Here is a 22,350-nt window from a genome sequence, read left to right as displayed (position 1 = left end):
TTTGTTGTAGTATCTTCTGTACTCTTTCTATTATTACTAAGATTTTTGCAATTATTATTATTAAACAATTATTATTACTAAGATTTTTGTTTTTGGTATTTTTAGTTACCCTGTTTCTTTTTGTGTTTTTTAATCTCTCTGTGTTATAGTGATTGCCACATGATATCTGGTGGTCCTTCATATATAGAATAAAATACTAAATCTGTGTTTAAGGTTGGAGCTTATTGAATTGCTGGTGTCATTGTAGGGGTATTGGACCTTACTTATTTTTTGTTGTGGGATAGTCAGTTATCAGTATCTCTGGTTCTTTTTTCTTGGACTGGCCAGTTTCCACTTAGAGAAATCCTTCCATTCCCTTCCTGAAGGATATAAGCCTGCCACTCAGAGTTCTTAGTAAGGGAAAGAAGATCTCATCCTGTAGTACATAAACTCCACAAAGATTTTTAGACAATCTGCTGTTTTTAGCATGCACCCTTTTCTTTGGTTGTATCCCAGAGTCCAAAATTCTTTTGGTTTAACCTCTCCATAGTGAACCCTTAGTGTTTTGCCCGGATGAGTATGGGGAAGTTGCTTGTCTCTGTGGATTAAGGGAAGGGATCAATGGCGATCTGATAATTCATTCTCTAATCTTTTTAGCCTCATCTGTATTCCTTCCCTCTGAACTGCCTGGCTTCTGTAATTTTTAATTTTTCAAGGCTTACTGCAAATTGACTTGTTCCTTAATAGAATAGATAAAAGTTACCTGTGGGAAATTTAACAAAGTTGTCTTATTTCCACTTGTTCATCAGATATTCCTCTTTCAAAATTTTGATGATAGCTCTTGCCTTCTTGAGAGTTCCTTATTCAACTATTGTCTTTTCATTTTTATTTCTTTTTGAGTTTAAGGCCCTAAAAATTTTTAAGTCTGTTAGTGATGATTAATAGCGTGAACACAGGTCAAACCTACATGGGGTTTGATTCTTTAATCTTTTACTTAGATAAACATGCAGATATGCAGGTTATTCTCATTAGTTTATCTTCTAATACTTACAAGAATGGTCATAAGCTGATTATTGAACACTGGATAGTTGACACTGAGGGCTAAGGTCTCAGAGAGGATGGGAAGAATTGTGGCAGGCAAGAAAGTTGGTAGAAAAAGAATCAGTTAATTATGTACCACAGGATTAGGAATATGTAGTAGGAGTTGGTATTTTCCAGAAAAGAACCACAAGAAGAAGAACTAACAGTGCATTATTTTATATTAAATTCTATTACAAAAAAAACAATGTTTTTAGATTATTTCATTGATAGTGTGTACAATGTAAAATTATATTTTAGTTGCAGTGTCTTAGAAATTCCTTTTTCTTGTCTTCTGGTGGAAGCAGCATTTGAGTGAATATATGTGTGAGAGTGCTTTGTAGAGGGAGTATTTAAATGTTAGATACTGTTATTATCTTTGTGATTGGCCTCTTGACTCATGTCAGCTGACTGTACATCTTACCAAAATATTGTACCTCTTCTCTAAATTAAGTTCTGTGTAAAGAGCCATTTTCTCATTTAAGTACCTTGAACAGTAACTACAATACTTCGGCCTCTCCATGTAACAATAATAAATAGTAGTGTGTGTTAAGCTACCTAATTACTCAGCTATGTTATTAATGCTGCCTCTATCCAAAGCAATGCTTTTTTTAGTTTGAGAGCTTTTGCTCTTTTAGTTTCACCATGTTGCAGGAGATTTCCTTTCACACTTTCAGGAAGCAGCATTCTTGTATGGCACAATATGAATGGTGCTCTGAATTATGTAATGGCAAGACTTTACTCCTTTCTGCTTTCCTAGAGCTTACATTTGGGCATTTTACAAATTTTGACTTGAAGGTAGAATGGAAATAAACCAAGATTATTTTTCAGTAAGGCTTTTTTGTTTTTAAAGGGGGTCCTTGCTGGCTCAGTTAGTAGAGCCTGCGACTTCATCTCAGGGTTGTGAGTTCGAGCCTTACATTGGGTGTAGAGATTACTTAAATAAATAAACCTAAAAAATTTTTGAAAAGCACTTTATCTTTTTAAAGAATGTGTTCAGGTTCACGGTAAAATTGAGGGGAAGTTAGTTCCCATATGTGCCCTGACCCACACATGCACAGCTACCCCAGTATCAGCATCTTCCACCAGAGTGGCTTTTGTTACAATGGACGAACATACACTCACATATCATAATCACCCAGAGTCCATAGTTTAAATTAACAAGTTTTTTTTTTTTTACTAGCAGCTTTTCTCCATTGTTGAAGTCCATCAAGAGATGTCTATAATTTATTTTTTTAAAATCTCAGCTTATGGCATTTAAAATAGGTTTCTTTATAAAAAAGCCTTTATGGAGAACTTATGCATAATGATGTTTTAGTTATTTTTTTCAAGATTTTATCTATTTATTTTAGAGAGAGTGACACAAAGATAGCGACAGAGAGCACAAGCGAGCATAAGCAGGGAGGCGAGGGAGAAGCAGGCTGCCCACTGAGCAGTGAGCCCAATGTGAGGCTCAATCCCAGGACCCTGGGATCATGACCTGAGTGGAAGGCAGCCGCTTAACCAACTGAGCAACCCAGGTGCCCTGATGTTTTAATCATTAAAAAAAGTTTTAAAATACTTAAGAAATATAATCTAAAAATGTAAACTAAGTTTGTGAGAATTAAAACCAAGATGCTTTGTGTGTATATGTATATGAGATTCTTACCAGAAGAGGTTCCAGGCAACTTTTTCTGATGAGTATTATATACAACATGCATTAAACATTAACAAAGATCTATCATTTTTCAGGGCACTTGGCTCACTTAGCCAGATGAGTAATGCCACTCTTGATCTAGGATGGTGAATTTGAGCTCCACATAGGGTGTAGACATTACTTACATAAATAAACATTTAAAAAAAAATCTACCATTTGTCATTAAAGATAGAGTCCTCAATGTTGTAGAAGCAGTGTTATAAAATAATTTAAAAACAAAGCCATTTTGGCCTATTTATATTCTTTTGTGTTTATATCTACCAGAAACTAATTCAGTTCTTTTCATACTGAACACCATCAGCAACCCTTGAAAGAATCTATCAGTAGCTCTTGTCTGCTGATCTCTATCTAAGTTTTATATATGTTTTGAAAAATTTTCAGAGAATGAAAGTCTAATTGTGGGGCTTGAGGGCTAGGGGGTAAGTATCATTCTATTTTATATTCTTCTCATCATCTCTAACATAATGATTAGAGCAGGGTAAAGTATCTATTGATTATAACTTCCCACAACTGCAGGAGATGTTAAATATGTAGGGTTGCTCAGCTTCCTGTTTAAGGAGAAGTGTGATCCGGTCTTGTCGCTTTCTGACTTGAGATTGGTAAAACCCTACTATCTGGTTCTTGGTTTTCTCATATGTAAAATGGAATAGTAATGGTCACCTTGGGGTTTTGTTTTCTTTTGGAGATAAATAAATAAAATAATAAACTAGACCTAGGGATTGACAGTAAGTGCTCACTGAATGTTAAGTGCTATGATAGCTAGTACTACCGTTAAAACGTTACTACTGTGACTATGTTTATATAAATACTGTTGTCATCATTTAATTTTCTGAGATACTGCTTTAGATGTATGAGTCATGGATTTTGAGGATCTGATAAAAATCTGATATCACTGTAGAATATTGTACAAACGCACAACATTTTAGACTGTTGCTCTGGGGATAATAGGTATCACTTCAAATGGAAACAACAGAGGTGGTGAATATTGGGAAATAGCAACCAGTCAGTACACATTTATGTAATAACCACATAGAAATTAGTAAATGAATGGGCCCTTCTGAAGTGAGTGTTAGTGTGCGAGAGGGTGTTTCTTAAAATGATGTTTTTTAATAATTTGTGAATCACATAGTGTGCTAGTTAAACCGCAGATTCCTGGGCCATGTCTCAGAAAGACACTTGAACAATTATAGGGCTTCTTGAACATACTAAAATTGAGATGGAAGATTTCAGAGTAGTGTTCAACGGATCAGTCATAGAAAGTTTATGGTTTTCTTAATTATTCATACATGTTCTACTTAGAGCTTCAGATGTGGAGAATAACATATATTTGATCCAAATTTGGAATGTGGAAAAGGGAAGTTATGATGGTAGATGTTGGTGAATACAGGCAAAATGAATGGTAAAATCTTCCCTATCAAATTGTATTAACTATCCTAGTTAATAGTTATCCTAACTATTGTATTAACTATCCTAGTTCTTTTGCTATAGTATATATACTATAGTATATATACTATAGGACTTAGAGCAAAATTTAACTAAACTCCTACAATTGAATGTATCTTAATCTGAAAGTGAGGATAATAAACATTTTTATTACAGCCCCATTGAGAGGATTGAATGAGATAACATGTGTAACATAGAGTAAGTCCTCAGTAAATGTTAGTTGATTAGAGTTCTTCATCATTATCATTTTAGTGGTTTGCAATATTGTCATTCTTAAGGTTCCCCTGCCTGTTTAATTCTCACCTACTCTTAAGGGGCAAAACGGGTTTCTCCCTTTTGAATTAATTTTCCCTACCATTTATTTCATGATAATTATTATAATAATAATTCTATGCTTCAATGTCCCTCAGCAAGTAGCATATAGTAGAGATGTTAATATCTACTTTTTTGTTAATTGATATAGAATACCATTGATTTCTTTATCTGCACATGGTGTTTCAATTTTGCTTGTAAGTTATTGTATTTTAACTTAGGAACTGTCTTGTTTATCTCTCCTTATTTTACCTGACTAAGATATTCTGGGCATTTGTTTACCCAGAAAGTTTCCCGTTTAAATTAAATGTGTCTCTAATTAAAACTTAATGTATAAGTTAAATTGGTTTCAAAAATAAATATCTTACTCTTTCTTTCAAAACTATGATATTTTAAAGTTTTCCTGTTTTTAAACAAATATTTGTTTTAAAATATTCACTTGTATTTCTTGAGCTTGACTAATCAAAAGCTGACTGCATAAGTATAGTTATGAGAGTTCAGACTATTTATTTTAAAATTGCATCCTTTCACCTCCTAAATGCTAACCCATGAAACCCAACACAAATACTGTAAGAACATCTGAGGCAGATAATTAAAGTATAATTAAGTTTAAATGCCTTGGTGAAGGAGTATAAAAATTATTTAAATTCAATCGGCTAGTACATTTGCAGTTTTCTTTTATTAGGTGTGAAATCTAAGAATCCCCTGCCAACTCTTGAGGGCTCAATCCAGAATGTTGAATTGAAGTACTGCAGCACATCATTGGTCAAATGTGCCTCTGGGACCATGGGATCAATAAAAATTTGTGCCAAAGCCCCAGGTATGTGCAGCTGGACCGTGTAAAACTTTATTGCCTGTATAGGAGAATTGGCCTTGCATTTTACAAGGAGCGTTACTGAAACAAGAATTTGCTCATTGTTCCTATGAATCAGAGGTTTTAAATTTTTTTATTTTTACTTTAAAAATTTTTTAATTGTGCCAGGATGATACTTCTTTAATAAATTAATTTTTATTTCAGGAAAAAAGCTGCATAGTTTTGAGAATGGTTATGAAGGAGAACAATTAAAAGTGTACTCTTACACTTTTGGGAGGAAATAGGAAGTATAGATATATATGACACTTAAAAATTAAAATGTTCGTATAATAAACAGATAGCTGTTTTTCAATTTTTAAAACTGGCTTCACCTTCCTGCCAGTACTTTATTTCATACTATTTTCCATAAACACTTGTAACTTAAAGTTTTTTCAGTGCAACCTAAATGTCTAGGTAAGTTTAAAGAGGTACAGATTTTGTAGAATATTTGGAGTATAGTATGTTCAAGTTCTTTCCTTTTACAATATCATCTGAACATGTTCTTCATTCATTAGCTAAATACTAAGACTTAATTCGTTACGAGTTAAATGTGCTTTTATTTTAACTTTATCAGTCATGCTTTTTAGAGTATAAATGTACAGCTAAAATGACCAAATATAAATGAAGTGTTATATTATGATAATATTTTAAGATCAGGTATTCTCAAGCTACTCCTATATTTTTTTAATAGGAATTTTTTCATTAATGTTTCTCTTCAGGTGACAGTGGAAAAGAGAAATTGATTCCATTGCTTCAGGGTCCTTCTGACACTAAAGATCTTCATAGCAGCAAGTGGCTCAATGAGAGTAGAAAGCCAGAATCTCTCTTAGCTCCAGATTTGATAGCCTTCACAGTCCAAGTTCCACAGTATATGGACTACTGCCATAATTCCGGTGAGTACAAATTTATCATTATTCATTTATTTTGCATTTTCTCTTACAGTAAAGCTTTTAAAAAGGACTTCTTTGAAAAACCAATTTGTGTCCATTGAGATACTCTCTACAGTTGTGTTCTTTAAAACTTCAAGTGAAGTGTTTTTGTGTAATTTTTGATAAGTCATGTGTTCATAAATAGTAATTTTATTTTATATGAGAAATAAATAATTCAGTTGTCATTATAACAATCTTAGATTCATAACTCCTAAATCCAACTGAGTTTTAAAACCTATCATATCGTGTAATAGGCAGAAAGGAGTAAAAGAAATTTAAAACATTGGAAAGAGAAAATATTTTTCCTTGGGATAGTAGCACTTTGTGACCCACCATTTGCCATACTAAAATTGGGTATTTGAGCCTTCTCTAGTTTTGCAGAAAGGAAGAAATGTTGATAGTAGAACCAAGGAAAAAATCTCAGAGGTCAGGATCCTATTTCTTAGAGTAATTTTTCTAGTAGTATTTTGCCTAGAATCTATTTCATTTTATTCAACACCACAATAGCAAAGCCATACCTCTTGTGTTGAAAGGAGATACCAGAAGGATCAGTGAAGACTGGGATTAAAAAAAGATATGGTAAGTAGAGACCGTTATCACTCATGAGGTTGATTAGTCACTATAAGTTTAGTAAAGGCAAAGTGGTCGAAAGGTCTAGAAATAAGATTGCTATATACAGATTTCTTAAAACGGTGAAGGGTGCCAATTTTTTTAAAGAATTAAATGGCCAGTGAGGAAGTGCTTTCAAATAACTTCCTAAGAGTAGAGCTCTTAATATTTATCAAGTATTATAACTTATGGAAAATGTTAAGCATCACTGCATTAAGTTCAAAAGGGAAGACCATGAAAAGATTTATAATTAATTGACCAGACAGAGAGAATATGGAGGTGAATATTCAAAGCCGTGTACAAAGACATAAAAAATATTTGAAAGATGAATTTTGTACAATAGCATTTGAAGCTGAATAGCATGCACATTAGAAACGTGAAATTAGTATTTTGAAATGTGAGCCTGAGGGTCCGCAGCATGCTTCTAAAGACAATACTCCTCAAAAAGAAGTTTCATCTTGGTGAGAATTGGTATGGAACCCAAAAGAAAAATGTGAAGATGAGGCCAAACTCAAACTAAGACTGTGCATATGGATGAAATGTCTATCTTTTAAGGCAGGGACTGATAAACATTTTAATAAAGAGCCAGATAACTAATAGTTAAGACCTTGTGGGCCATATTTTGTCTCTGTTAGCTATCAAATTCTGCTATTATGGCACAAAAATAGCTGTAGATGAAATGCAAATGAATGGATAGGATTGTATTTCAGTTAAAGTTTATTCACAGAAAACAAAGTGTGGGCCAGATTTAGTCTATGTCATTTACTTATATTGTAGGGAGAAGGTATTGGAGGTTAAATAAACATCATGATTTTAAAAATGCCTATTTAATCATGTTCCTTAAATATGCTGTTTGATAAACTTCTTTATATAGTTGCCCAAATAGTTTTTTATTTTTAAGATTTTATTATTTACTTACTTATTTGACAGAGGCAGTGGGAGGTGGTAGGGGGAGAGGCAGAGGAAGAGAGAAAATCTCAAGTAGAGGCCACACTGAGGGTGGAGCCCAGTGCAGGGCTCAGTCTCACAGCCCGGAGATCATGACCTGAGCTGAAATCAAGACTTGGATGCTTAACAGACTGAGCCACTGAGGCACCCTCCATTTGGTAATTTTTGATAGGTTTTGTTTTCAAATCATCACATCATTAAAATGATATTAAAATGATCAGGCCATCCAGTTAGAATTTTGATACCTAAGAAGGGACTAAGCTTATTTGAATCTACCACATATTAAAGTTGGACAGGGCCTCCTCATTTTTTGTTTTGCCATATACACAGAAGTAATCAGTTGAAATTATAATCTGCAATTTTTTTTTTTAATTTGTTTATTTGACAGACAGAGATCACGGATAGGCAGAGAGGCAGCCAGAGAGAGAGGAAGGGAAGCAGGCTCCCTGCTGAGCAGAGAGCCCGATGCGGGGCTCGATCCCAGGACCTTGGGATCATGACCTGAGCCGAAGGCAGAGGCTTTATTTAACCCACTGAGCCACCCAGGCACCCCGAAATTATAATCTGATATTTCTCATAACAATATTTTGTATTATTATTTGTGATTGAAATCCATTTCTAGGGTCATAAAAAAGTACTTGCATTTCCAATCTTTTATACAGGCCTAAAAGTAAACTACTATTAAAAAAAATTATGATATTTTTAGGGTAAAGTTTTACATATTTTCTTGCTGTAAGAAAATTTACCTAATCTTCACAATCACTATTATGTTCAGTGATATGTTTTTGGATTTGTGTGTAAAATTTTAATGTGATTATGTATTTGATACTTTGAAATTATTTCTTTGGGTATGTTTCAGTCCTAAAATGTAATGTGTTTTCACTTAAGCTACATTCACGTACTTAATTTAGGGCACTTTTAAATTTAAATTTTCCATCTACTTTGAAACTGCCACCCACATTCATGGCTTAGGTATTTATAATATGGTGTTTATGATATGGTTATGAGAAGGCTTAGAAGTATTTTTTAAAGCCAGTTTTAAAGTAATATTGCTTAATCTTATGTTAAGACAAGATTTAAATTGGAGATGTATATGTGTGTCTGTGTATAACTCAGGAGTAGGCAAATCATAAATAAATTTTAAATGAAGAAATAATTTTATTAACAATCCTTTAAGACCTTATTGAAATATCACCCTTTCAGCAAGTACTTACATGGCCATTGGATACAAAATTTTTTTCTCTCCTAAAAACAGGTGCATGTACACACATGCACACACACATTGACACATACTTCTTATTTTTCTACTCTTCACTTTTTCTTAGTACTTACCACAGTTTTACTATAGTATGTATATTACTGATTTATCTTACTGATTATTTTGTCCTGCTCTTAGAAATTATGCTTCATTTAAGCAGGAATTTTTCTGTTCTGATTGTTACTGTGTTCCTAGTGTCTAGAATAATATCCTGTATACAGTTGGCTGTCAACAAATATTTAATGAATGAATGAATAAGAAAGTGATGATTATATTTACTTTTATTTGATTTTTGAGATTGGAGCTCGTAAAGGAAATGACACAGCCAGAAGTCATTGCTAATCTTTCTTAAAAAAAGATTCTGGGGGCGCCTGGGTGGCTCAGTGGTTTAAGCCGCTGCCTTCGGCTCAGGTCATGGTCTCAGGGTCCTGGGATCAAGTCCCACATCGGGCTCTCTGCTCGGCGGGGAGCCTGCTTCCCTCTCTTTCTCTCTGACTGCCTCTCTGCCTGCTTGTGATCTCTCTCTGTCAAAATAAATAAATAAAATCTTAAAAAAAAAAAAAGATTCTGGGTAGTTAAATCCTTCTAGTTGAACAATTAAAGGGAAGCACAAGTCATCCTTGCTGTCTGTTTCACAAACATATCCAGGTAAGGTTGTTAATGAACTTTTCCCATGGATTTTAGAATTTGAATGAGAAGTATTTGCATGTAGAGTAATAAGTGATCAATCAAATGATGTGAGACAAATTGTGTATTTTAGTGGTGCCTGGTGATCATTATAAATGGCTTCTGAATATCAAGTGTGGAAGACAACTACCTTTATGTACCTGCTCCCACATTGGAAGTGGGGGATTAAAACTAGGACCAGAAAATGTTTTGGATGTATTGTAGAAGTCAGGAAGTAAGTTTTGAGAGGTTAGTTAGGATAAAGAGGCAGAATTTTGTTGTTGTTGTTGTTGTTGTTTTAAAGTAATCTATAACCAGCATGGGGGTTGAACCTAGGACCTGGAGATCAAGACTGATGCTCTTCCAACTGAGCCAGTCGGCACCCTGAGACAGAATTTTTTGATTCTGATTTCAGAATGTGAGGGATGGACAGCTTTATTAACGGGAATTGAGTATTAATAAGAAATATGCTCTCCCTCTCCCTCTGCCCCTCCCTGGCTCCTGCATGCCTGCTCTCTTTCTCTCTCAGAATAAATAAATAAATGTTAAAAAAAAAAAAGAAGAAGAAGAAGAAGAAGAATGAGAGAGAGGGAGAACCACAGCACTGCTTTGTTTTTGAAGACTCAGCAACTCCCTTAACACTCCCCCCACTGCCCCCCTACCCTGCCCTGCCCTGTTGCATTATCTACTTAACTGTCTCTGATTGTAGTGAAGTAGCTTAAGGCTCTTGTGGGAGTCCAGTGTGTCAGCCCACATTCTGTACTCACTGTCACTATTCATGGGAATCACTTATTGACACTTTTTTTTTTTCTTAAAGATTTATTTATTTTAGAGCATGGGAACAGTGTCGGGGAGGGGCAGAAGGAAAAGTTGAGAATCTCCAGCAGACTCACTGCTGAGCACGGAGCCCCAAGTAGGGCTCATTCCCAGGACCCAACGAAATCAAGAGTTGGTGGCTTAACTTAGCCACCCAGGCGCCCTATGATGCTTTTATATTTTACATTTGTGTGGATATTAGGAATCAAATAGAGAAATAAGCTGCTTTTTTGACTTCTTTGACCGAGGTAGAAGCACTTGGTGACTTCTATGTAAAATATTTTAAGATGGGTTCTAAATATTTTCCCTTTTAAATGTAGACCAGCTCTTCTTCATATGCTGTCTTTTGCCTATGGTTTATAGCAGGTTCTGCTTGTTAAAAAGTTCTGAGTCCTTGTTAATCTATGTATTAATGTCTAAATAAATTTTGAGTGTCTGCTATTTAAGAATATAAAATGATTACAAACTACTATATAAATTTAGAATCAAAGGGTCTTCCATTTCAATTTCTAAGCCAATGTTAGGTCTTTTTAAAATGTGTCTCCTTCTTCATGCTCTAGATCTCTTGGTCTTCTTTCAGTTTCTCATTGGTGATTATGCTTTTGTATATGCTGTTTTTCCTGTGTGGGATTCTCTCAATTACCCTTAACTTTTCACCTTATACCTGTTTAATTCTAGCTTAGTCTTGAGATCATAGCTCAACTACTCCCTCTTCACGGAAGCCTTCCCTGACACTCTTTACCCTATGTCCCACCACCCAATTTGATTAAGTAGCTCTGTTATATTCCTTTTTATAGTTAACTATACTTTGATAACACTTAATGACAGTATATATTTACATAGTTGGGTGATTTGAATGCTGTCTGTCTTTACTACTTGACAGTGATTTGTGGGAGGGCGGAGTTAGTTACTGGTTGCTTGTCCTTTTATCTCCAGGACTTAACCATTGCCTGACACATAGGGGATGCTTTGAGAAATCATTTGTTGAATGAATGAAGAAATAAACATTTATGGCAGATGGTCAAGGGTATGAACATATTTAATAAGTAGTAAGTCGTTAATAGATGTTAATGGCCTTCCCCTTTCTCTCCTTAGGTTTCTCACTCCTCTTTCTTCTCTTTATGTACATATCTGTTGATGGAGAGAATATCTACTAGGATCTTTTTTTGTTAGACAGCTCTAATTACTATTAGATCCTCTGTTTGTTGAACTATAACATCCATTTCTTGGTTTGATTTTAGTCTTATAAATGACATGAAATAATAAATCAGCCCTCAATAAACCTGACAAGACTTATTATCTTATTTTTCTTAACTTAATTCCCTGTCTCATTATTCATCATCGTTAGTCTTTGGAATTTACTTACGATCATATCCTTTCTGTTGAAACCTTAGTCTTTCTTGGCCACCAGTGTTAATACAGGAGTCTCTGTAGATCTTTTGAGTTTATGTATATCTTGTGAATGGTGGCACTGATTGCCCTTTGTTCTGGATCTATTCAAGGATGTTTGTATGGTCATCAGCCTTGGAAGATAGATTTAGTTTCCCTCTGGAGCCAGTGGAGGGTATGTTAACTGCCCATTAAAAAAGATTTGGTTCCTCAACTCAGGGTTCATTTCTCATCCTACATCGCTCTGTGTGTGCAGACATCCATCTGGATACATCTTTGTCATCACTTCTGTGAAAACTGGGGGCAAAGGGAACTGATGCAAATGTGTTGATAGTCATGCTGTTTGCTCTTCCATGAGTAATAAAGTCCTTTGTCTCTGAGTCAGGAGTCTTCTGTCTTTGATGTCATTCATAAGTGTGGTAGGGTAAAATCTTAGGCTCACAATTTTTGACACCAAAACAATGTAGTTTCCCAGTTCTCCTTGCCAAACCATCTACATGTCTCTCCTCAACTGTGATAATCCCTCCTTATCTCCAACACCCCCAGTGGAGGTCTGAAACTGCAGATAGTATTAAATACTGTATATTCTATGTGTTTACCTATGCATACATATATAATAAAGTTTGAGTTCTAAATTAGGTATAGTAAGAGTCTTACACCAATAACGAGTAATAAAATAGAACAGTTATACAATATACCATAATAAAAATTTTATGAATATGGTCTCTCTCAGAATAGCTTATTGTAATGTACTTATCCTTCTTGTGATGAAGAGATGATAAAATGCCTATGGGATGAGAGGAAGTGAGGGGAATGATGTTGGCATTGTGATAACAGGCTACTGTTGACATTCTGAGGATATGTTGGAGGAGGATCATTTGCTTCTGGACTGTGTTGACCATGGGTGACTGAAACCATGGAAAGTGTACCTGCAGATAAGGGAGGACTAACTGTATGTTTTTTTCTTTTGTACCTTAAATATAGGTCATTCATGAGATTTTGTTCCTGGTTTTCTTTCTACTTGGATGATGTAATCGACACTACTGTTTTTAGCAACCAACCATATGTTTATTTCTTTCCATTTATTTTCTTTTGAAATCCAGACTCGACATTTCAGCCACCTCTTGACCATTTCCCTGTGGATATTTTAATGGTGCCTAACGCATTTAAAACTAAATTCAGTGTAATCCTCCCACCCTGTTTCATACTCCATTATTCACTATTTCAATTAATGGCAGTACTTCCCTCTTAATGCTGTAAATTTGAGCACTAGTTCAATTGTTTCTTCTTTTTCCCCTGCATATGGTAGATGTTCCATAAAAGCTTTTTTTTTTTTTTAAACTTAATAGTCCAGGCTAACCATAATAAATTTATTTTAGTCATTTCCCTTATGATGTGTTCAGATTCACTGCGATATTGATTACTTCCACTACTTGTTTGAAAATGTGTTTTTTAAAAATTTAACACAATCCGGGGCGCCTGGGTGGCTCAGTGGGTTAAAGCCTCTGCCTTCGGCTCAGGTCATGATCCCAGGGTCCTGGGATTGATCCCTGCATCAGGTTCTCTGCTCAGCAGGGAGCCTGCTTCCTCCTCTCTCTCTCTGCCTGCCTCTCTGCCTACTTGAAATCTCTGTCTGTCAAATAAATAAATAAAATCTTAAAAAAAATTTTTTTTAACACAATCCTCCACATAGCACAAAGTAAAAAGAGTATATTTTCCAGATTTGTGTAGAGAACTTCTACTTAGTTACTTTTTGTTTTGAGCTTATGTGGCACTGGAAACAAGAATTATTTTTCACATAAACTACTCTTTTATTTCATATATCTATACTATTTATGAATATCATTTATGAATTTACTTGAAGAACTTCACACTTACTTCTATGAAATTTCATCTAATTGATTTTGGCCAACCATTAATAAGGAAGATATCTTTGAAAGTATCTATTTGACTGTAGTTACTTGTACAAGTAGGTTGGATATGCTATTTTTGCTTTTATATATAAAATGTAAAATAAGTATTTTTTCCTAAGATTAGAAAATTAGAATTATGTAGTTATGATTTTTAAAAAATAATGAAAAACAAGTGTTCCTCTTAAAATGTCGTTTAAATAAAATAGTTTAAGCCAATCTTCCTAGTCCCCTGTGTAATCAGCTTGAGAAATAAATACAAAATTTTTAAGTTTGCTAGTTTGTCATGTAGTAAAAGTTAATTTTATATTTTATCCATCAAATATAGGCAACTTGTGATCACTGTTATTGGTAAGGAAAGTCACAATTACAACTCTCATCTCTGGAAATTCAGTTAAATTGGGGGTAGTTCTCTTTCTTGATTAAAACATACCAACAAATGTGCACAATCTTATTTCCCCATTCACACTGGTTGGTTAGAATGTGAATTGCTAAGGAGTTTCTCAAATGGAGGCAGTACTTCAGATTGTAAATTTTAATTTATGGGGAATGTTTTTTGTTCCAAAAATAATTCTCCTTATAATGTAGAATTATGTGAATTGCCTTGAAGTTATGTTTTTAGTATTTTTGACAGGACACATGAGTAAGAATGCTTATATATTGTAGCAATTAAAGACAATTCACATTTGTGGTTTGGGCATAAATGTGTAAAAATTATACCCATCTATCTTATTACATTTCCTCTCTCCTCCCCAAGGACTTTACTATGTACTTTATCTGTAATTGTTGCCAGTTTTCTATCATGTTCCCACTGGGCTTCTGGTGTAAAAAATCTTATCCTCTTGATGACAGAGCTTGCCTGAATGATTTCATGCTCCTAGCATTTTTGTTCACGGGAATTAGGGGCAAAATGTAACTACAGCTGAACAGAACGTCTATTTTTGTAATTTTGGAGTTTAGGCTCTGTTATTGGAACTAAATGAAGAGATGCAGGTGTTCTCCAGTCCAAGCCCTTTGGGAGTTTTGATGGTAGATGCTTGAAAAGAAAATGCATGTGTTTCCAGAGTCAAACAGCAGCTGTGAGACAAGGATTTATGTTTTTCTCAGAACTTTGGGATTTCAAAATGTTACATTTAATCACAAGCACAGAAAGGGGAGCAAATGTTAAAGATGTTACGCATAAAAGTAAGTTTGCTGATCTCTTTACCATACGAACTAGTTGTGGGAATATAGGAGCAAAGTGATTTTTAATCATAATATAAACAATTTCTAAAGGATTATGATAGTTACCAGGACATAGCCTTTTGAGAATGTTGCATTTATAGTGTAGAGAATTTTTTAATCCTACTAATTACTTAAGTTTTCTTTTTCCGTTTAGACATTCATGCACACACACTATGAAGGGTTTGGCAGAGTATTTGCCAAGTGAGTTTTGACAATCATTATTTTTGGAAAAGTTTTAGTAATACCTTGTAACACAATGTTTAATATCTTGAAAACAATGTTTTCAAGTAGAATAAGTGTAAATTTCCATCTCAGATAATAAAGGGAATTTACAGATATATTTAAAACATACCTATATTAAAGCTGATATGTATTCGATAGTATTAGTTACTCTGTCTAGAAATTACTCTATATTAATCATGTTTTCCTTTAAAACTTTAAGTTTTTCTCTTGAATCTTCTCATTTCCTACCTTGTTCTCTATACTCAACTGATCCCTATTAAAATTTTTCTTCAAGTTCTATAAACCTGTGTATGTGCAGTTTTGAAGCTGGGACTGAATCCTTTACCTTGTCCCAGAATGTTCGTGATTGAAATATCTCCTGGATGCCATGATGCTAGAAGTCAGGAACAGGCTCAATAGCAACAGGAAATTACTTTGCTCCTTTGAAAGGCCCCAGATTCTGGAGGGAAGCCAGGAGGAGATATCCCTTAAGACTTGTGGGTGACCAGTTGTTTCCTTCATTTATAGCACAAGGTCAAAATTTTGCATTTTTTACTGCCTCTATAATAAAAAACTGGCATTCAAAGTAAATAAGTAGTGGCTTTATTGTAAATAATAAATTATAAGAAGTATTTCAGGTTGTAATGGACCTCAAGTGAATACTACCAGAAAATGTGTAATGTTTTATATATTTTTATATGAATAAAAAAGCATTATTATTTCAATTTACATTTTAGAAAATGTTATGTTTTGTTTTTTTTTTTTTTAAGATTTTTTATTTATTTATTTGACAGACAGAGATCACAAGTAGGGAGAGAGGCAGGCAGAGAGAGAGAGAGGAGGAAGCAGGCTCCCTGCCAAGCAGAGAGCCCGACGTGGGGCGGGGCTCGATCCCAGGACTCCGGGATCACGACCTAAGCGAAAGGCAGAGGCTTCAACCCACTGAGCCACCCAGGCGCCCCAAGGAAATGTTATGTTTTCAAAGCAAGTTTTTGGCTTTGCATTTCTTATCCAGTTTTGAAGTTGGCTGTATAGTAATTGTCATGTAGGCCAAAAGAAAAGTAACGGCCTTAGTGAACCAGTAGGAATTGATTTATGAAACACTTAGAAGTGAAATTCATACCAGACTTTGCCACTTAACTCTTCCCCGTTTGTCTCATCCCTTGTAGGAAAAACTTGATTCTGTTGCTTTTACATTTCTTTTGTCAATACAGTATACATAGGAATCATCCTTATGCCATTGCTTTGTTTTGTGAATACATGATAGAGTCAGCTCTCCATTAATATGGGAGAGTTTAAGCACTTCTTTGGGAGTCTTCTTGTTTCTTTTATTTTCACCTTCCTCTGACTTTAGTCCTTACTCTTCCTCCTCGTTTGCTTTCTCCCTTACCAATCAGTAACTCCCTTCTAAGCAGCACCACAGTACTTGGACCATACCACATGACAGACCCATCTATAAGATTTCTTCCTCTTGAGAAACTGAGTTCTTAAGGGATCATGACATGTACATGATAGGTAGTTGGTACATACAGGATGGTCCAAAGGAAATGATTTTTTGCCATTTGGGTATAGCCTTTTTGTCTACAGGCCCACATCATTTTATTTCTAAATTGGTCTGTGGGGGGAAATACGGTTTGGCCCCAGTGTGTTTAAGAATAATTAAAAAAATACCATTATGACTCTCATGTAGATATAAAAATGGACAGATGTTAAAGATTATTAGCCTCATTATCAATGAAAGAACCAAGCACATGTTACAACCAGATCAAGGAGAACTAAAAATAAGAAACAGAGATCACTAATACTGTAATAAATTGGAAAGGGACACAAAACTAGCTTTTTCCATAGTGGGGAAAAACAGTCAGTTGAACTTCTACATGACAGTTTATTTACATCTCTAGTCAAGAATTGCTTTGCATTGCTCTCAGTTATCTACAATGTTATAGTTTTTAAGAAAGCTCAAAGGCAGTGAAAGGTGCAGAGTCTATAGATTGAGACTCCAATAACCTGGAGTGTACTCAAAACAATGCAGAGCTTTTCATTGAAGCACTTTTTTTTTCCTACAAGCCTTACTAAATTCCAGATGGCTAGGCTATTTTTAGCTGTGGGTGGTTTAAATATAGAGGCAGGTCAGAAGTAATTTTGTGAGGCAAAGATTCAGTACATGGAGAGAAAATTAAAGGGAAATAATGCCACCGGCAGAGGGCAGTGATGAAGTAACAGTTTCCTCATGTTCAAAGGAGGTATTGATTGTTGAGTAATTGTGGGCTAATTCTGTAGACTGTAACTTGAGTTAACTTTTGAAATCTTGTCATATTAAGTTCTCTTCAGCCAGGTGTTTTGTCAGTACCCACCATTTACCAGGCAAAAAGGTGTTTTGTTTTTGTTTTGTGTTAATTAAATAAATAAAATATTCTAACCTGACTTTTAAGTATATAATGTGTTCTAATTTATTAAAAAGCCTTCCCATGGAAAGGATTCATACAACAAATACTTGAATATGTACTGTGTGTCAGGGACTGCTATTGGTATTAGAAAGAGGAGGGGAGGGTGTGTGTGTATACAAGAGAGAGGAGTTCCCAAAAGTCACAGAGGTAACATTCTCTTGATTGTAACATTTTTATTTTAGTTGGTAATTTATTATATTGAATTTTTTCTTATGAGAATTAAATCTTTTTTTTTTTTTTTTTTTTTTTTTTGGGTAAAGATTTTATTTATTTGAGAGGGAGAGTGAGTGTTGAGAGAGAGCACACAAGCAGAGGAAGGAGCAGAGGGAGGGAGAAGCAGATTCCTCCCTTAGCGGGGAGCCTGATGCGGGGCTCAGTCCTGGGACACTGGGATATTGACCTGAGCCGAAGGTTGACGCTTAACCGACTGAGCCACCAAGGTGCCATGATAATTAAATCTTTTATGTCATGTTAGCTAAACTAGAAGAGGCCTTCTTCAAATGTAAAAATTATGTGTTATCGGATTTTTTTCTGCTGAAAATATAGAATTCTGAAATAATATGAAAGTAAGTGCAAGAGTATACTGAAGTTCTGCAGAACTCAGTTACAGATAAATACCAAAAACAAAAATATAAATGCATCACAGCAAAATGTCCAAAGGAGACAAAAATAAGAAACAAATGATTAAAAACGCATGAAAAAACTCAAACTGATAACTAGTGAAAGAAATGGATGTTAAAACAATAATAAGGAACACTTTTGCCTGTCAAATTGATATGTAATAAATTGTAAAGCTGAAAGCTGAGAAATTTCTGAGATGAGCACTTTCATAAATGTCCAGTAGGACCATAAATTTGTACAAACTCCCCAAAAATCAATTAAAAAATTATAAAGGACCTTAAGAGTGGGCATCCTTTATAATCCCATTTTCAGACTATGTTCTAACAGAGTAATCTAAGATCCATTTAAAGACTTGAATCTAAGGCATAAGGGTATTCACATCAGTGTAGTTACAATAATCATAAGTCATCCTTGTGGTCTACTAGTAGCCAAATTATAAAATAGAGTATATCCATAGAAGGACATTTTTTATATCAGTCAATAGAAAATATATATTATAGAAAATATTCATTTTTTAAAAGATTTTATTTATTATTTGTCAGAGAGAGTGTGGAAGCAGGGAGAGCTTCAGGCAGAACAGTCAGAGCAGGCAGAGGGAGAAGCAGACTCCCCGCTGAGCAAGGAGACAGATGCAGGACTGGATGGGATCATGACCTGAGCCCGAGGCAGATGCTTAACTGACTGAGTCACCCAGGTGTCCCAAAATATTCATATTAAAAGCTTATGTAGAAAATAAAAATATAAACCTACATCTGATAAGTTATATGTAGCTTTAAAATTTTTAAGCATATGAATACATGTTTACATATACTCATGTATTAATGTTCATAGAAAAATTACTGAATTTTGTGACTATCAGTGCTTAATGGGATTATGAGTCATTTCTCATTCATATTTATACTCTCCTGTAGTATTTATGTTTTCTGCAAGCGTAAATATTTTTAAATAGTTTTTTTTCCCAAAATACTTATTTACAATTAAGTTGTTCATGGGTTATTATGACTGTTTTCCTTACAAGTAGGCATTCCTGCACATTAATTCTTATATAACCTTTAATATTTAAATAAAATTTCAATTCGAAAGCACATATGTGCCCTGAAAGCCACAGAGTGTACAGTTTAGTTTTTACAGGGGCTTTGGGGGTCTTAGTGTATATCTGAATAAAATACCAGATTTCAAGTCAGCATAATTTGGATTTCTTCTTAAGTAGTTTTAGTCCAGTGAGTAAGATGTTTAAAATCACTTTTTTTTCTATAATTTATTTTCATTTATGATTAAAATATATTTTTTCTTTAAATATAATTGAAATTTTATTTTATCATTAGTCAGCTCTCTAGGATAGTACAAAACAAAACCTTCAATTAATTTGATATGTGTTCACTTGGAAGTTAGCTCTTTAAAATATTTGAGTGCATTTCTTACATAGGAACAAAGAATTGTCATAGGTGAAATCCAAGGCCAACTCAAATTTTTTGTTAAACTCAACAATGAAGTTGAGATACTCTAAATTTTTAATGAAAACTAGAAGGAATTAGAAGTAGTACTTTATTTAGAATAAATAAATAAACTTATATCTGAAGTCATTGTATTTAAGATAAAAGTAGACTCAGGAGAATGGAATAGTAAAAAGATACTTACAGAGAGGCATTTAAAGATATTTATTGGCACTTCATGGCCATCAGAGATAACAGTGTGCTTTGTGTGGTTTTTAGTCTGATTTTAAGTTTTACTCTGATTTTGTAGCTGATCATTGAACACAGGGTTTTGGGGCATTGATTCCCCACATAGTAAATCCATTTGTAACTTGGCTCCCCCAAATTTAGCTAGGTTCACCAGGAGCCTTACTGATACCATAAAAAGTTAGCACATATTTTGTATGTTGGATGTATCATAATGTGGTATCTCTCCTGATGAGATGGGGCCAGCAGTGCAGGTGGTGAAAGAACTCACCTGAGGCACAACAAAGCAGATAGAAGTTTATTGAATGCACCTCAGGGGAAGTGGTGGGCAGGACAGCAGAGAGACTCTCTGCCAGGATGCAGTAGATGGGGACTGTATTTAGAGAGAAGGACCTATGGGTACATATGGAGTTTTCTTTTCTCTCTCTCTCTTTCTTTTTTTTTTTTTTTTTTTTTTTGGGGGGTTAATTGTGTCTGATTGTAAATAGCCCATTGGTTAGTTAGGGCATTTTTTTTTTTAATATCTTTTTTTTTCTTTCTTTAATACTTCATGAATTTGCATGTCATTCTTGCACAGGGGCCATGTTAATCTTCTCTGTATTTTTTTGATTTTAGTATATGTGCTGCCGAAGCGAGCACAAGGGCCTCTGGATATTTTGAAGTAGATCCCTTGCTGGGCCTGTCTGTATCAGCCAGGGGGTTGGACTCACTGTTGGCCCTTTTGCCTTGTTCTATAATCCATTGTTTAAGCCTGTTGCCCAGAAGGAGCCTTTACATTATATATTGTGTTCTGACAATAAAGAAGGCTAGAGAAAGAAAATGTTATTAAGAAGATCAATGTTATTAAGAAGATCATAAGGGGGCACCTGAGTGGCTCAATTGGTTGGGCAACTGCCTTTGGCTCAGGTCATGATCTCGGAAGCCCGGGATGAGTCCCACATGCAGCTCCCAGCTCCACAGGGAGTTTGGCTTCTCCCTCTGACCTTCTCTCCTCTCATGCTCTCTCTCACTGTCTCTCTCTCAAATAAATAAATAAAATTTAAAAAAAAGATCATAAGGAAGAGAAAATACATTTATAAACTGTATTATATTTATTGAAAAAATTTGCATGTAAGTGGACTCACATAGTTCAAACCTGTGTTCAGGGGTTAACTGTAGTTTTGTTTTTTTTTTCCCCTTCACTCATGTATTATGTATGATTACTAGCTATAATTGGGGTTAATTCTGGACTGCAGTAGAGAAATAAAACATTTTCTTGGAGTGATTGGATAGGAAGTAGGAGAGGAATAGGAAAAAGAAAAGTCAAGAATTTAAAGTTCCCCCAAATATGAGCATGAAATATTCTGTTATAATGAGTTACAGTTGATGAAAGGCAGGCAGAATTTAGTGAATAATCTTTGGGGGAAGACAGGAAGTGATAGGCAGCCACTGAATGGAGGGGGAAGGAAAATTATGCAACTTTAAACTAGCAGTTACTGGGTAAATCAGTAACTAAATCAATTTGATGTTGTTAAATTATTAATTGCCTGTTATCCTTAAAGTAAGATTTTGTTATGATTATTGATCTTGTGTAGAATACATAAATTTTCAGGGAGAGAAGAAAAGAGTAAAGCAAACATTTTTGGGGTGGTCAAATGTCCTCAGGGTCAAGAGGTCTGACTCCTGTCTGATGTTCTTTTTATTATGTATATTCATTTAAAGGACTTACTTTTCAGGTAACCAGGTAGTTATCTTCATTCTTTCAGCACAATTTACTTTGTACTAGAACTGTAAGATATAAAGATGAAAAAGACCCTTTTACTTATCAATGAGCTTGTAGTTCATTGAGGAGATATATATGTAAAGCATATAACTAAAAGGTGTTAAAACATCATTATAAAACAAGGTAGTGCGAATTCACATTAAAGGAAGCTTTTACTCAGACTTGGGAAAAATTTCCTGGAATCAGTCCGTGTCTAAGATAAGAGCTTAATCATGAGCTAGAGGAGAAACAATGGGTCAGGTTTTGAGAACCTGCAACTAAGTTCACTGGAATGGCAGAATGGAACAAGAGTATGAAAAGAGTTAATGCCTGATGAGATCAGCAATCTCTGGACTATGAAAGGCCTTGAAAGCCATTTTAAAAGTTTTGGACTGAGTGCTAAAGAGAGCATTTGGGATTTTTTATCGTATTTATACTTCAGAAACCAATTTAAGGAGCAGGGTGGTTGAGGGTAAAAGATAGGAGGCAGGGCAGGTGTTCAATGTGCAATGAAGAAAAGGGTAATGTCAG

The 22,350-nt window shown here is 34.6% G+C and overlaps 1 protein-coding gene and 1 non-coding gene across 5 annotated transcripts in view; one reads left to right on the top strand and one right to left on the bottom strand.

Annotated features, from left to right (window-relative positions):
- The window catches only part of VPS13B (vacuolar protein sorting 13 homolog B), an 811,037-nt gene that overhangs the window by 257,009 nt on the left and 531,678 nt on the right, over positions 1 to 22,350 (top strand). For 2 of the 4 annotated variants that reach the window (XM_045996973.1, XM_045996994.1), the window contains exons 18-19: positions 5,193 to 5,327; positions 6,080 to 6,253. In XM_045996973.1, coding sequence (XP_045852929.1) covers positions 5,193 to 5,327; positions 6,080 to 6,253 — 309 coding nt within the window. Of the gene's footprint in view, positions 1 to 5,178; positions 5,328 to 6,079; positions 6,254 to 16,125; positions 16,165 to 22,350 lie in introns of those variants that run through there. The other 2 variants (XM_045997018.1, XM_045997041.1) reach the window with 2 other exon arrangements.
- LOC123928203 lies at positions 20,611 to 20,717 on the bottom strand. The gene has a single exon (XR_006815642.1). It is a non-coding gene; the product is annotated as a U6 spliceosomal RNA (small nuclear RNA).

This window comes from Meles meles, chromosome 1 (genome assembly GCF_922984935.1).
Source record: "Meles meles chromosome 1, mMelMel3.1 paternal haplotype, whole genome shotgun sequence".
NCBI lineage: Eukaryota > Metazoa > Chordata > Mammalia > Carnivora > Mustelidae > Meles > Meles meles.
This window is presented reverse-complemented; position numbering and strand designations above follow the sequence as displayed.